Source organism: Xenopus laevis, chromosome 9_10S, assembly GCF_017654675.1.
Source record: "Xenopus laevis strain J_2021 chromosome 9_10S, Xenopus_laevis_v10.1, whole genome shotgun sequence".
In the NCBI taxonomy this organism is placed as follows: Eukaryota; Metazoa; Chordata; class Amphibia; order Anura; family Pipidae; genus Xenopus; species Xenopus laevis.
In genome coordinates, this window is record NC_054388.1 from 77,113,781 (window position 1) to 77,131,137 (window position 17,357).

Below are 17,357 nucleotides of genomic sequence, written 5' to 3' on the forward strand. Positions count from 1 at the left end.
AAAATCTGTTCCTGTATCACATGACCTTCAGAGTTTGGTCATCTCAAGACTAAGTGCTCCTTTGCAGAGTCGGTTGCATTAGGACTGATCCTTTTCTAGGCAGACTGGTTCCCTCCAGCAGCACAAGGGCTGAATTCACAGAACTGTGTAAACATAATAACTGAACAGAACAGTGTGCCAGATTCAGCTGGTCATTTAGGATTTGCCATGGAAGAAGCCACGGGTTTAACTCAGATGTGGCTTGGGCCATAAAAATTAAAAATCCCAATTCTCCTGAATCTGTACCCTGAGGTTTTTCAGGGAAATAAATTACATGCCATACAAAAAGTGTGGCTGAGAACACATGTAGACCATTACAAAAATAACAACACATAATAACACAGTCATTGGAAGAGCGGCTCATTCCGTTTGGTGAATTCTGATTGGCTAATACAGTTTGCAGTTATGTGACAGAACTCACTCTATGCTCTTTGGTAAGCTAAGGGGGTACAGTGATAAACCCCCTAATTACCACTAATACCAAGTGAAGTCAAAGTTAAGTAGCATTTGTCAGGCACAACCAACAAATAAAATCAGAACATGCAAATTAGCCAGCGAGAATCTCAATTTCCATTGATGTTATTTAAGCGGAAGCTTTCAGGTAAAGGGGGTTTCTGCTGTACAGCGGTGCAGGACAACAAGCTACAAGTATTCAGGGGCAGACAACATTTAGCAGAACTTCTAGCATCTTTCTCATGATGACACTACTTTTAAGTAGTTGCTTTTATACATGTTAACTCTGTTTGCTGGAGGACATATCCAGGGCATGTATGTGGAAGTATCCCTCCATCACTTACCTTTGTTTAACTTCTGCACAAAAACTGCAGAACTTATTCAATTGCACAACTGAATATTTTTGGAATGAGCCGCTCATATACCTGAATCCTGACCTCGTGGTCACCCCAGACTCTAAAGTCTTCCCTTGCTCTAGAACAGTGATCCCCAACCAGTAGCTCGTGAGCAACATGTTACTCCCCAACCCCTTTGATGTTGCTACCAGTGGCCTCAAAGCAGGTGCTTGTTTTGGAATTACTGGCTTGGTGGCAAATTTTGGTTGCAAAAAAAACATCTGTACTGCCACACAGAAACTCCTGTAGGCTGCCAATCCACATAGGGGCTACCAATAGCAATCACAGCCATTATTTGGCAGTGTACCCCCAGGAACTTATGCTTGTGTTGCTCCCCAACTCTTTTTACATCTGAATGTTGCTCACGGGTGAAAAAGGTTGAGGACCCCTGCTCTAGAATAAAATAATAGTGCCTTTTCACATTAGTGTTGGTGATGTTCCTTCACATCATGTGCTTTATGACAGTTTTGTCAATACCAGTCCATTCTCTACCTGGGATGTATGTGATCGCTCTTGAGTGCAAACGTCAGTCACCTCTTGACTTTCTCAAAATGCAGTTGGGTGTCCATGAGAAAAAGAAAATGAATGCAATACACAGGACATTTCCAAGTACTGGTGTCTGGAGTCTGCAAACTATAAGTTTGCCCAAAAACCATCGGCCAATAGTCGATTTACTGTTATCCTCCTGCTGGGCTGGGCACAAGAGATATGTTCTCGGTCTCTGCCAACTGCCTTTGGATGTTAGGAAGCGGTGTGAAATGTATTTCTTTCCATTCAGTTTAACATGGGGTTTCCCAACATTGGGCTTGAAATGCAAATATAGATTCTTAAAAGGTGCTGAATATAATGCAGAGGCCTCTGGCATTAAAAGTGATTGTTGAGGCCAGAATAATATGTAAATATCTGATCTTCCTTGCTTGTCTCTCTGCATTTTTGATCCTCCTGTGTGCCAGTTTGTGGAGAACTTCTGTCCATGGAAAAACAGGAAGTGGTCATGTTCTTCAGCCACTATCATCCCATGTTCAAAACTTTGTTCTATTTCTCATCTCTGACTTCGCAAAGAGAAATAATAAATCCTATTATTGAAACTAGGTTACAATTGTAAAAAAAAACCAGAATTTGGTCCAAAAAAACAGCAGCAAGTCTAACAAGAATGTATTTACCAGTCAGCTGTCTTTTCCTTTGTTTCCTCTAAGATTTGTTTTTATGTGGTGCTTTAATCTAGTTTATTCTATTTACTATTTCATCTTCCTGACATTACAAAGGGTCCAAACTCAAAAGAATAAATATGTAATTTTACAGTATTTTTATATTTCATGAAAATATTTATCCCTGCCATTTTTTGAAATGCTTCCTCTGAAGCTAGTTAATTTTGGGGGAAGTTTCCCACAAGTCTTTGGGCCCCCGTTATTGCAGATATTGTTAGCCGTATTCCTGCCAGAGGATGGAGGACCAACAATGTATTGCCTTGCAAAGCCTTGCTGTCCCTCATCCAGCAGTGGGAGGGCTAAAAGAAAGGGTTACAAAAGAAGATATAGGGCAAATGCTTAATCCTGGTGAACACCATGAGAAGAGACCTGGATAAGGAGGATAACGGGAAAATTGAATACTGTTCCATGACTGTAGGCTTCTCACCAGGTGGAGGAATTTACTGGATTGTTGGTTCGTACGGTTGCGTCAGAGCATTCTCCTTCAGAAGAGTCACAGTCTGACTCTGCATTCTAAAATAAGAGGTAAGAAAAAGATTGCTTGAAATATATAGTTACAAATGCTTTATCTGAGACATCGATGTATCTACATCTTCTACAGATCCATACATTCTTGTAAGGAATATATTACTTAAAAATAAAATAAATTACCAGTTTTTACACCTGAAGGGCAATGGCACAGAGGACAAGACAGGCAATAAAACACCCCTATTTTCTCTACCACCAGCAGTAATGTGAATTGTTCTTGGGAAACTATACAGATCGCAAAGTAGCCCACAGAAGAGATGACTTCAGACTACGTATATGTGAGCAGTGATGTGAATTGCCTGTGGGAAAACTAGGGATGTTTCTTCGCCTGCAGTGGTGCAGATTCCCCGTGGATGACACTGTAGCTTTCCAAACTGGGATGTAGCTTTTTCATGTTTAAAAGAGTTTACAAACCCCTGATTTTAATCATTAGAAGTAATAAAAGTTGTTTTTTATGTTATTTATCTGTCCACATGTAAACTATATCTTAAATGACTCTTCAGTATTCAGTGGCATAGCCAATGAACTATTTTTTGGAAGGGTTCTATGTTTTTCTAGCAATTTTTGTGTATGTGTTTCAAGGTTTACCTGTATGTCATGTCTGTTTCAGAAGTCGCTTTGTCTCTTTGCACACCTGCTATGATGATAAGTATTTTACAGATGCATTACTTCCCATTACTGTAATAAATGTGTGATGTCTGCCCCCTGTAGTTTAGGACAAAGCCTATACATTAAAGTGCAATGGCAGCATTGGCAGGCTGGGAGATAAGTTAAGGCAGCAAAGAAGCCTTAGGAAGAGTTTGTGACAGTTTTGTATAGCTTATTTTACAAATCTATGCAGTTTTTTCTATATATGCTAATTTCTAGTATTTTACTATAGAAAAGCAAAAACTAACCTTTGAGCATTTTACTCACCTCATAGTTGTGCTCCTCAGGGCACAGTTTCCCAAGAGACATCTGAGTCTTGACACGTCTCACTGCACACTCCTTATCTGACAGCCCATCTGACTGCATGGAGATCTCAATGGGAATCTCTGGAGTCTGGGACAACAGATCATCCAACTTGTCAACCTGCCAGACCTTGTTGCCACAAGCCACATCATCAGGGCTGTTAGAGTGGTCACTGGTGTTTCCTTCCTCCCCATCAGACACAGAGAAATTTTCAGAACTGAATGTAGAATATGACTGGCAGGTACTCATGCCTCGAGGAGGTCTATGTCTCCTGGGGAATTCCACCTCACTGTCCACCTCCCCTTCTTCTCCTTCGGATGAGTCATCCCCATTCTGTGAATTGATAAACACAACAATATTGACTACTTAACTGTGCATAAGGTTTGGCTATCAGTACTTGTTTAAGATGTAACCAATTGGCTATAAGATGTAACCAATTTAATTGGAAATTTAATATTGGAGTATGAATAGATATTTCCCTCTTAGTAGTGCAGGAAAGTTGCACAGGTGTGTTTGTTTTAATGGAGAAGGAGTAAACTAAGTGAAGGAACAAGACAGTCCATGGATCAGACCCAATGTGCTTCTGTTCAGGAACTTGAAAATGCAGGCTCCATTCAGGACTTTTCTGAGTATTAAGCCATTTTACCAAATAGGCCTGGGTATAACGACTCACCAAATGCAACAGCACCCAAACTCTCTTAAAGGAGATATGTAGAAAATATGGGAAGAAGTCGAGAAAACATAACATTTCTTGTGCCATTAAGCAAACCTTAACAAAGGCATGGACAGAGGAACCTTTGGGCATTTGTTGTTAGCTGTGGCTATTAGCACATTTACAACCAGCTAATCCTATATATATATATATGTGTGTTCGTCTGGGTGGCACACCGTATCACATCGATTACCTGGGTGCACGGTATATATATATATATATTTTTTTAATTTATTTATTTATTTTTCCATAATAAAGGTTATGTTTTGTCTTAATTTTACATATTTCCCACTGATCTCTCTCTTTACTTACATGAGGGTCAGGGGTTGAAGCAATTGGTCAGTCTGTATCCCCTGGTCTTTCCTCTACAATAAAGGCTCTGCATACCTTGTATATCTTTAATATCATTATTAAATATGCTGCTATGTGCTTCTGTTTCTTCCCACTGTATCATTAGAATGTGATTAGAATTTTAAATGTTATCAGATCAACCAGAAATTAAGTTCTGCTCTTACAAATACAATTATGCATATAAATAAAGCTCCCTGTACTGATTAACCTATGCTGAACATTTATAGTAAAAAATATAAAGGAGGATGTTAAAACCATTTGGTAGGTTGTCAGTGTAATTGGTTTAATGAGAGAAAACTGCAGATGAACTGTGTAAATATCAATAACAAAAGTAGCTGGGCATAATGATCGATCTTAATCATCAATGGAAACTGTAAGGAGACATAGACATTAGCAGGTCTTGCAATGGTGACTTGGACATTTGCATCAAAATCTTCTAATTTGCTCTCTGAATGCCTCAGTACACTGAGCTGAAACCTGTCCCTACATTTTGACTCTCTGTCCCTAGAAATGTATGTCTATATAAATAAGGGAAGAAAAACTGGTGTGTTACCTCAACCTCAAAGCTGAGATTTAACAGGTAAATTGCAAAAACACCAAAATAATCAAATTTTAGCCCTGTTCCCTATCTATCCAAATTGTAAAACCATAGTGTGCCTCAGTGCTGTCCCAGAGCAAACATATGTACAACTTTACTGAACTTAAGCTACTGAATGACATTGATGTTTAGATATTCTCATTTTAAATTATCCAGGAAACTGCCTTTTCATTTCCGGTAAAATGTCACTGAACACTATAATAGTGGTGCCAGTAATGCTAAATTAGCTAAATTCAAAGGATTTACCTTTCGCAGAGTATGTATCCTACGCGGTAGTGCTGGAGGGGTGGGAACAGTCAAAGCACTAACACCAACTGCAGCCTTGAGACTACTAAATTGTTCTCCTCCAGTTTCCAGTTTCTCATAGTCCTCCTGTACTAAGTTGTGTCTTGGAGAGTCGGGAAGGTCTCCATCTGATGTTCTGTACTCAGCAGTCACAACATTTGTATTGTTCAAATTCTCTGTGTCAATATCATGCTGAACAGAAGTCTCAGTACATCCTTGGCTGGGGTTGTAAGGATGCTGCTCACAGTATTCATATTCCCTTTCAGGCTGGATGCGACTATCAGCCTCGAGTGTGCTAGAGAGAAGGTCTGGGCTGAAACCAGACATACGCCTGTGAGCATGGCTGCTTAGAGGACTCCTTAGTGCAGCTGCTGGACCAAAGTAACGTAGGTTGTTAGCGCAGTTAGCAATGTTCTGCCCATGAACATTTAGAGTTTGGTGGCGAGTTGGCATTACTTGTGAAGTTTCATGGTAAGGGCTACATGGAGTGACTGGAGGGGAAGCTGGAGTCTGGTGCTGAGAGGACTGTTGGGAAGGTGCTGGAGATTCCTGGTATTTCAGCACACCAACAAAATCAGCATGGCTGCCTTTGCTGTTACCTCGACGGTGACGTGGTTTGCTTCGGTAGCGGCCCTTTCCCCCTCCTGAAGATGTTTTTGGACTCCCAGAAATGGGGGATGCACTGGCAGCACTCCCTTCTGCATTAACAATGCCATCAGATTTTAGAAGGTCAGGCCTGTTCACAAAAAGTCTGAGTTATAGTCAGGTTATCACACAGTTATCATAACAGTAACAGAATTTTTAAGCCGCTTACCGTTTTGATTGAGATGGCACCCTTGAGGGAGGACCTTTCTTTTTGATAAGCTTCTCAAAAGAGTTGGGATGAACAATGGGCCGGACAGGATGTCTTTTGTAAGTCCCTGGGTATTTCTTCTCTACAGTTTGCTCCCGCCTTACACAGAATAGTTAGAGAAATGGTTACATATTTCCAGATGTATTACACCTATTTCATTTTAGCAGATGTCACTGCAGAAATCCAAAACATGTATCTTTCCAGTTACTTAAAATGTCTCCAATATGTCTTTAATCAATCCACTGATTTCACAAGGTATGATATGTTATTAGACATAATACAAAGGTAAATATCCTTCTTTGCAGAAAACAGTATTTCTTTCACCAGTATTAGTCGTTCCACAACTATTTTCAGCCACAGGCACCTAGTTATCAAGTAGTAAAATCTTCCTTAAATTGGAAGTAAAGTCTAAAATAGAATAAGGGTAGAAATGCTGTATTTTGTATACTATATGTAACATAAACATAAACTTACTGCACCACAATCAAACAAATGATTTATGCCTTCAAAGTTGGCCGCAGGGGGTCACCATCTTGTAAGTGTGTTAAACATCATTGCAAGACCAAGACATGCTCAGTGTGGTCTGGACTGCTTAGGGATCGTCATAAATTATTAAAATAGCACAAATCAAATAATATCTGCCAGAAGCCGATACAGCAAGACTGATTAATATATTATAATATATTATATATCTATAATCAGAATAGGCAGACTGCACTGGGTCCTGTGTTGTCATGTAATCTAATGTGGATTTTATACTTTTTGTATTGTTTAATACAAACGTTCTCCAACTCTCCAGAACCAGTGGCTGCAGCAAAAAAATCCTCCAAATAGAATCCCAGTTTATCTGTTTAAATCTGGCTCCATGATCTTTGTCCCTGCAGCTGGAGTTGGAAACAGTAAAGGGGATGTAAAGGCAAAAATAAAATCCAATACAAATCTCTACACAGTCACCCACTGCTCTACAGGGAAACAAACAAAGCTGCTTGAGTTCTGCATGGCTGGGAAGTAAGGCAGGGGCTCCCCTGCTGTTCGTAAGTATGATTGTTTCCCTGCAGAGCAGTTAGGGACAGTCTTACAATTTATATCCACATCAGTAAATGAAGGGAGAATTTCACTGCATTCCATTTGTATTAAAATGTTACACATTTTTTAAATATGTTGGAGGTTTCTTTTTCAAAAATTGGATTTTATATTTTTGCCTTTACATGCCCTTTAAAGTAATATATAGTAGTCTGTAAACTATTTATCAAACAGCCCTAACTTAATCTCCTAAAAACATTTAGCTGAAGCTCAGGAAATTTGGTTGGACGGTGGTCAAGGAAACACAAGGGACAAACAGCGTTCCGATTTATGGCTAACAGGAAACAATTTTAAATATATACTCAATTTATGAAATTCTACATGATTGTAAGAATATGTGCACAGCTGTCAAATGTACTTACCTGACAGAAATATTTTCAAGTAAAATTTAGAATTTATGAGATATTAGATACTGATGTGATGTAACTGTACACCTGTGTTTAATTGCATGCACATACCTGGTGAGTTCCTTTTCTCGCACTTCTAGCTGCAGCATGATAGAACTCAGCTCCATGTAAAGGTTGTTGGCTCTCTCCAGTTTGCGCTCATAATGTTCACGGATATCTAGTGCATGCCTGTTAAAGGCAGAAAACATCAGGGTTTTTATCACAGTAAGCACTGTAATATTTACAGGTTTAGGCTGGAAGAAAAAACGGAGTGGCTTCCCAAGAGCCATTAAACCTCACGTGACTTGCCAGTAGAGGTTATACTACAAAATGAATCAATGAATGAATACAGCTGATTTTGACTACATCTGTTCTCCTTGACCTCAAAGATCATCCCTTTGCAATACCTGGTTTCATTATTTGAGCCCAAAAGCACCTTTAAACAATAGTAATTGTTAAACAAGTGGGTCATTCTGGAATATCAGTCTGCCCCAATGTTACAGTGTATACAATATTTTGTACTTGTGCTCTTCCAGTAAGGGATAATGTCACGGGAAAAAAACCTTTTTTCAAAATGAATCAGTTAATAGTGCTGCTCCAGCAGAATTCTGCACTGAAATCCATTTCTCAAAATGAAATCTGACATGGGGCTAGACATATTGTCAATTTCCCAGCTGCCCCAAGTCATGTGACTTGTGCTCTGATAAACTTCAATCACTCTTTACAGCTGTACTGCAAGTTGGAGTGATATGACCCCCTCCATTCCCCCCCCCCCAGCAGCCAAACAAAAGAACAATGGGAAGGTAACCAGATAGCAGCTCCCTAACACAAGATAACAGCTGCAGGCACAAGTCACATGACCAGGGGCAGCTGGGAAATTGACAAAATGTCTAGCCCCATGTCAGATTTCAATCTGTTTGCTCTTTTGAGAAATGGATTTCAGTGCAGAATTCTGATGGAGTAGCACTATTAACTGATGCATTTTGAAAAAAAACACGTTTTCCGATGACAGTATCCCTTTAGTTACTTGATTGCTGTATATTGGGGGAGCATCTAAACTTGTCGAGCATGACCTTAATGTCAGAGGAAAGAACTGGTGAGAGGGATTACAATACAACAAACTCCACAATCTGAACCCCAGCTCTGTAGGACCTGCTGTATTGAAGTAACTTCATTGTCTATGAACATTCAATTCAACTCAAGTGTTTGGGACGAGACACCTATTCATGGTGGAGAGTCATCCTGCTGCTATCAGCCATATCTATTGCCTGCATGACCTGAGTTGGAACACACCTGAGCTCCTCTCTGCGCCTTCTGATTAATTCTTCATCAAGGCGATGAATGCAGGTTCCTTCACTCTTGATCTTCTCAAAATGCTTCTTCACTTCTTCTCTCCACTCAGCCTGAAAAAGGACAGACATGTTATATAAATCATACACAAATGTCTTTACTTTTCACACATTCAACCTTCAATTGCATCTACTAACAACTATAAATATAAGCATAGTTATATGCTATATATGTTATAGTTATATCACAGGGTCATTTTTAGGCAGTTTGTCTGAAAAGTTTTCTTAGTATAGTCAACAAACATGAGGCCAAAGGCATTCCCCATTGTCTTTTATGATAATTTCCTGAAAGCAAGCACTTTCCGTTGATTCTCATAGAGGGCAATTGAGGGTATTGTCCCTGCATGTTTTGGTTATCAAAAAACTCAACAAGCAGTGGGTCAGATTGCCCAGTTTTCTTTCCCAATAATGTCAACTACATGATCCAAACAGTGGCATTTTGCATAATCACAGAATAATGCTAATATATAAAGGTTATTGTTTGGGTTCAAAATATATAAATGTACAAAATCTGCTAAGGAAAACAAAAAGTGAAACTGACATTTTAACACAAAACAAAAAGGAAACACTGTATCAGTAAAGCTTTTACTGAACCACAGTTCCCAGAATCCCTCAGACAAAAGGAGGCTGTCAAATGGTTCTGGAAGCCATAGTACAAAACACAGAAGGCTACAAGTCGGACATTGTGGCTAGATCTGTATGTTATCTCAGTCTTATCATAAATCCAGGTATATTTACGTCAGCTTACCCTCTCAAATGTCCACTAGGCAATTGTAATACTCTCCATGTCATATGGAACATTATTTGCATAATTTGCATTTCTGTCACAAGAGGCAGATTTGGCAAGAAACAGGCAGACAATTAGTTTATTTAAATACTGAGCTAAATCTCCTGCCAAATGATATGGCTGTGGCTCTAAAGGTGGCCATACACGGGCCGATAAAAGCTGCCGACAGACTGTGTCGGCAGCTTATTGGCCCGTGTATGGGGGCCCCCGACGGGCTTCCCCGATCGAGATCTGGCCGAAAGTCGGCCAGATCTCGATCGGATGGGGTTAAAAATCCCGTCGGATCGCGGCCGCATCTGTTCGTTGATGCGGTACCGCGATCCGACCGCCCATTTGCGAGCGCTAGGATCCGATCGTTGGGCCCTAGGGCCCACGATCGGATCAGCCCGATATTGCCCACCTCAAGGTGGGCATATCGGAGGGAGATCCGCTCGTTTGGCGACATCGCCAAACGAGCGGATCTATCCGTGTATGGCCACCTTTAGTCACAGCTGCATCTCCAAACTTTACATTCAGTCCACAGCCACAGTCTACAGGTAGCCCAGTCATTTTCAGACACTAGAGATTTTGTTTCAAGCCACTTTTTGGCCAATCGTTTGGCAATCCCACACTTAGAATAGCATAGCCCATATGCATGCATCTAAAGAAAAAGGCACATCATATGTTGTCTTTTTTTTTATTGTTTATTATATCTGCTGCCTGTTTGTGCATAATTGGGGAAGTGTATGAAGCCTTTCTACATCAGGTCAGAGAGTGATAGGCAACTTGGAATGTCTGGCATGTGCTTTCACAGAGACAAATCCTTTGGCAGTGTACCTATGTGAGTATGCCGAATCCCACTAATGGATTTGTTATTAGATCAAAGATGGTCCAAACTTTTATAATTAGCTAAGCCTGCAGATTTGCGGGGATTTGATCTTCTTTCCTATTATATATAGAAATTGTACCCCAAGTTCACAATACAAATAATTTTAGCTGGAACGTGATCCCACTCACTTTTTTCTGATTCTTGATTTTGCAGAGCTATCCTATTCTTCAGCTTGTCGTACTACTGGACAAAGGTTTATGGGGTTTTTTTTAGAAAAGAAACTGGATGAAACAAAACTTGTAAGTAGCGATGGGCGAATTTGGGGCATTTCGCTTCGCCGAAAAATTTGCGAAATTCGCCCATCACTACTTGTAAGCAATGTGTAAAATATTTGTAAGCATGCAAGGGAAAATGAGATGTAAATGTACAATCTGAGGGTTGAATGCAATTAATGTTTAGTAAGGCACAGGAGGAGAGGCAGTGTTTTGAAATACTCCAGCTTTTAAGAGCCCATTAAAGTGTTCTTAAAGAAACTTAATAACGCAAGAGGAGAACAATACACTCAACAACACTTTAGCTATTATGGTTGTCAAGAGAGAAGTAAAATGAAATATTTCTTACATTTAGAATTTTCTGAGTCATGTTTTGCTTGCATCATCTTTAAAGCTGGCAGCCTGTGCTGACTTACCCTTGTAATCTCACTTACTCTCACCCATTCTGAAGTGCAAATCCCTGTCAGGACTAAGCGGCTTTTTAACACAATGTAAGACTTGGCTGAGGCCTTTTTTATAACTTTATATAACCGAGTAATAGTAACAGTGCTTTTAGGTTTTTCCTAATAAACAAATATTAAGATATTTACAAGAATATCCTTTCCAAATCAGGTTATTAAATTCTCCATCCTTTATTGACAGTTTCTATTAATATTTGCAATATGACTGAGTTACATTTTTTTTATTATCCTCTCTTTTTCTACCTTACCATCTCCAGGCTTCCTGACAACAGTTATGCATACTGTGCATCTGTATGATTATATCCGTTACAGTTAGGCAAAAAATTGCACACGCACACCTGGCCTCTCCAAAAGGTTACATACGGTGCCTGGGGTATAGGAAGACGGCCCCTCCACAGTTAATGAACACAAAGTAACTCCAGCACACGTATCCAACAATACAGTTAATGAACACAAAGTAACTCCAGCACACGTATCCAACAATACAGTTAATGAACACAAAGTAACTCCAGCACACGTATCCAACAATACAATGTTTCGGGGGCGTGCCTGACGAAGGGGCACGCCCCCGAAACATTGTATTGTTGGATTGACATTAAACATGGGAGCAATCCCTTGAGCATGTTACGTGTGCTGGAGTTACTTTGTGTTGTTTATCAGTTACAGACCTTGCTGCCTCACCTCTGCTGCAATTAACTGAATTAAGGGCTCCTTTTAAGAAGCGGAAATCTTACCTGGGATTTGAAATACGTCTCCTGAGGGGTCCCCAAGACATCAGCAGCGGCAATATCTAAGTGCATAAGAATTTGCCTGAAAGATGGCCGGTTGCGTGGTTTACTCTGCCTATGGGATAATTATATCATGTCAGCAAATTATGACCTACCAATTCAGGAATACTTGGGAGCTGTTTTTTTCTGGATAATAGTACCTTAAGTCAGCAAAAAATAAATCCAATAGGATAGTTTTGCCACCAATATGGATTCATTAAACATAATCCAGTCCAACCTGAACTGGATTATGGTTACAGGTAATTCTGTAATGTACATAAGCCCTTAATATTGCAAGTGCAGTAATACATTTTTCTGTATCTTTTCTAACAAAAATGGTCTTTTGTATTTGATAATACTGGGGTATCTTTAGTTCCTTACCAAGTCTGCTTCATGAGAATTTTAAAGCCATCTGGGCAAGTAGAAGGTACAGGAAGATGAAGACTATTGCTTCCCACTCCCCAGATAATAGCAGAGGAATCGACATCTTTGTAGGGGATTTCTCCAGTCAGTAGCTCCCACAGTAAGACCCCAAAAGACCTGGCAAAGCATAAATATATAGTTATTCTACATTATTCTACTACATTAAGTCTACTATATAGACTTGTGTAGACTTTGGGACAATATCAATCTCTGAAAACAATTTCTACTCAATGCTTTTACTTCTCTGCTGATTCCTCTAGATTTTTTTTAAAGCCAATATATGAAACATTGCAATATATTAGCAACCCTAAGGTCAAAGATATGCACCCACTAGTACATTACAACACTCTCCCAATGATAACTAAAATAGTTTTTACAGCAACTGCTGCTGGGCAAAATTTACTTAAAGGACCAGTAACATCAATTTAAAAAATAAATAAATAGTTTGTATAGAACAAAAAAAAACCACAAGGACAAATTAAACTCATTTTTTATGAACATATATTGCAACTGCTTATCAGTCATTATCCCACTGGGTTCTTTTTATACAGATTTTTTCCTACAACATTGATAAATAGAATTATTAGTATACAAACATTTGGAGGGGTTATTGATAAAAAAAAAGGTCCTTAACCGTACCACTGCTGTTTACCCTAGAGACCAATCAGTAGGTAGAGGGAACCCAGTGGAATAATGACTGATAAGCAGTGTCAATATTTGTTCATAAAAAAATGTCTTTCTCCCAGCATTCTCGGGAGACCTAAAATCATATTGCTATGGATCACAGAACCTTCTAGTTAATCCAGTATAATTGGAGGTAGTTTGGCTATACCCTCTGAATCACAAAGGCCTTGCCTACATCTATCTACAGCAGGGGTCCCCAACCTTTTTTTTTTTACCAGTGAGAAACTTAAAATGTAAAACGAGAAGGTGCAAAATAACGGCTGTTACTGCCCATTTGGTAGCTCCTTTGTGGACTGTCAGCCTACGGGAGGCTCTGTTTGCCAGTACACCTAATTTTTTTTGCAACTAAAACTTGCGTCCAAGCCAGGAGTTCAAAAATAAACACCTGCCTTGAGGCCATTGGGAGCAATATCAAAGGGGTTGGAGAGCAACATGTTGTTCGCAAGCCACTGTTTGGGGATCACTTATCTACAGTATGTCTCCTGTAAATCCATATACCTTGTTACTCCAGCAAAACTGGCATTTTAGCATGACTATACAGTTCCTGCTGTGAATGCGTGATGACACATGTTTTGTCGCCCACGAGAAATATTCTCCACGACGGGTGATAATGTGCCTGAAAATACCTTGGTATTCTTTGGTTAAACACCTATAAAGCACTTTTGCATGCTTATGCAATTGCTATGTTTTACCTGCTGCAATTTACATTAATGCTGGAATGAAGGTATTTTCAGGTAATAGTAGAGGAGGTAATGACACAAGGGGCCATATGAGGCAACAAAGTGGCCCATGTGCAATCATCAAAGGTCCAAATGCCTGGAATAAGAACACTCATTGCAGTACTTTCGTCATTTGTAACCCATAGCTACCAATCAGAGATTATATTTGCCTAGTTTAGTAAAAGTAAGACTGGAGATGGAAATAGCTGGTGAAGGAAAAGGAGCTGTGTAGCCTTACACTACCACTTCAAATGAAAGCTCTATTATACAAATATAATTCTACATCACAAGAACACAATGATCTGTTGCAGTATCATCGGTTTGCATATTATTAATGGTTATTCTTCCCCTGCCGCACAAGAAAAAAACTGACCAGATGTCCACTTTTTCAGAAACAGGTTCATTGCGGATGACTTCAGGGGCCATCCAGGCCACAGTGCCAGCAAATGACATTTTGGTACTTTTGTCACTGAGCTCCTTAGAAGTGCCGAAGTCAGAGATTTTCACAGTGTCTGCGTGGGTGACTAGGACACTGCAAAGGGAAAGTCACTTTGTGAATTAGCTTTTCACTTTTTGGGAACAGTTAAATGTATGACAATTCAATGCAAAAAACACAAAAGCAGACCAACATTGTTAAATGTGACTCAAACATATTTAAAGTAAAGTTTATCCAACATTTATTGGGCTGACAGTTAAATTTCATATTCAAGCTTCTTCTATTCACCCACTGGCCAGTGGGAATAGATGCTATAACTGAGAGTTGTTAAAGGGATACTGTCATGGTAAAAAAAAAAAAAAAAATTCAAAACGTATCAGTTAATAGTTCTGCTCCAGCACAATTCTGCACTGAAATCTGTTCCTCAAAAGAACAAACTGATTTTTTTATATTTCATTTTGAAATCTGACATGGGGCTAGACATATTGTCAGTTTCCCAGCTGTACCCAATCATGTGCCTTGTGCTCTACTGCTGTACTGCAAGTTGGAGTGAAATCACCCCCTCCCCTTCCCCTCCCAGCAGCCAATCAGCAGAACAATGGGAAGGTTACTAGATAGCAGCTCCCAAACACAAGATAATAGCTCCCTGCTAGCGCTAAGAACAGCACTCAACGGTAAAATCCAGGTCCTACTGAGACACATTCAGTGACATTCAGTAGGAGAAACAACGTTCTGCCACGAAGCAGTTCCATCCTGCAGTGCCGGCTCTTTCTGAAAGCACATTACCAGGCAAAGTGACCTGAGATGGCTGCCTACACACCAATATTACAACTAAAAAAAATACACTTTCTGGTTCAGGAATACAATTTTATATTGTAGAGTGAATTATTTGCAGTGTAAACAGTCTAATTTAGAAATAAAAACAACATCATAAAAATCATGACAGAATCCCTTTAAGGAGATGCCGCTTGTTCCTCCATGGTTTAAATGTTATAGAATGCATAATATGGTATGCACAAGCAATCAACACTAACACAAGCCACAAAACAAGATGCTACTTACTTGGGTGATTTAAGGTCTCGGTGGATGATTTTGTGCAGGTGGAGGTAGTTCATGCCACTAGCAATGCCAGTCGACCATTCCACCAGCAGTTTAGGGGTGACTTTGCGCCCTGCCCTGAGTACCTCATAAAGCTGCCCTTGGGCACAGTATTCCATGAGAATGCAGTAACAGGGTGCCTGTGTACACACACCTCTGCAGAAAAATATAGAAAAGATGAACATTAATCACTATACGTATCTAATTTACAGAGAAAATGATAAATTACTCTATATAATACCATTCCAACAATTTCTACACCAGTAAGTGCTCAGGACTGCTCTGGGAGGCCATGCCAAGTAATAAGCCAAGGTTTCACATATCAAGCAGCTTCACCCAGGTCAACTTTTTTTTTTATGATTGGCTGACCAGATAAGCTGTGAAGCCTTAAGGTGGCCATAAACGTAACAATTACGATCTTTCTTGGAAAAGATCGTTCATTTCTATACACAAGTGTAGAACCTGAATCGTCAGATATACAGATAGAAACAATAGAATTCTACCTGTATCTGACGATTCAGCACTAACAATGGCAGATTTTTGGATGCTTTGAAAGGCACCCAATTATAATTTTCCATACAGCCCGATCAACGAGTCGACCGATATCCAAGTCTTCTGCCGATATCGTTCGGCTCTTTTCCCACATACACGCACCGAATATTGTACGATATTATCTGTGCGTCTATTGCCACCTTTAGTGATTAAGGCTGAATATCAGATGCTGTCTATGGGATGGCTTTTATTATAAGTAAAAACCATTTAAATCCTGCCAGGACTAAGCCATGGTGATGTTAACAAACATGCAAACATAGAACAGCAAGACAAAAACAATATTTACTAATAAAAAGATATGTCAATTAGCAAATTAATTCAGAAAGTTTAATAATAGTATATAACCCAGTCCATATTTGAACAGATCAATGCGGCAGTTTTTGGCCTGTGCATGGGGCCAATTATTTGCACTTGGCAAATGAGTCCTTACATTTTTAGATATCTATAAACTAAGATGGATGCCATATTGCTTAGCATTGTGGTGATATACTACACATAGCAGTATATTTATCAAGAAGTGAAGTTACAGAAGTGAACTTTCACTTTCACCCTTTGATAAATACAGGGTCGGACTGGGGGGCCCACCGGGGCTACTGCCCCAGGGCCCCCTCCGGCCCCCCCTGCCGCGCCGGTGATGTGCCTGAGTGCATGTGCACTGCGCCACGTCAGTACCCATGCGCCGTGCGCACTAAATTATTTTTGTCGCAACCTCTGACAAAGGGGGTCGCAGCTTTAATAAGAATATGTGGGTGTGGACCTGGACCAGTAGGGCCCACAAGAGTCTGGGACCCACCGGGTTTTTTCCCGGTGCCCCGCCGGCCCAGTCCAACCCTGGATAATTACGCCTTCACTTCACTTTTTGATAAATATACCCCTAGAATTCTTTATCAGTAGAATAGCACCATTGTGTCATTATCACCAGCAAAGTGAAAATGAGGTATGTGTAGGCTCTATATTCTATTATGGGTAATGATACATGACTTACATGTCTGTATCCCGCGGTCTCCCTTAAACGGGGCGTACTTATTGTTATAACAGGCACTGGTCTCTATTCCAGTCACTACATTATCCAAAAGGCCAAGGGAGGTTAGGAAAGTGTCACGCAAACAGAAGTTAAAATTCACTTTATTTCAAAGAACTTTATTTCAGGCTATTTAAA

General features: G+C 39.8%; 1 protein-coding gene across 2 annotated transcripts in view; it reads right to left on the reverse strand.

Moving 5' to 3' along the window:
- Positions 1–1,200: 1,200 nt before the first annotated feature.
- map3k13.S (mitogen-activated protein kinase kinase kinase 13 S homeolog) overlaps positions 1,201–17,357 on the reverse strand; it is a 52,463-nt gene continuing 36,306 nt past the window's right edge. The window contains exons 4-13 of one of the 2 annotated variants that reach the window (XM_041577608.1): positions 15,611–15,802; positions 14,486–14,644; positions 12,668–12,826; positions 12,254–12,362; positions 9,136–9,245; positions 7,915–8,031; positions 6,335–6,472; positions 5,482–6,256; positions 3,539–3,907; positions 1,201–2,608 (exon numbers count right to left, since the gene is read on the reverse strand). In XM_041577608.1, coding sequence (XP_041433542.1) covers positions 2,519–2,608; positions 3,539–3,907; positions 5,482–6,256; positions 6,335–6,472; positions 7,915–8,031; positions 9,136–9,245; positions 12,254–12,362; positions 12,668–12,826; positions 14,486–14,644; positions 15,611–15,802 — 2,218 coding nt within the window. In that variant the 3' untranslated portion in view covers positions 1,201–2,518. 2 annotated transcript variants of the gene reach the window in all.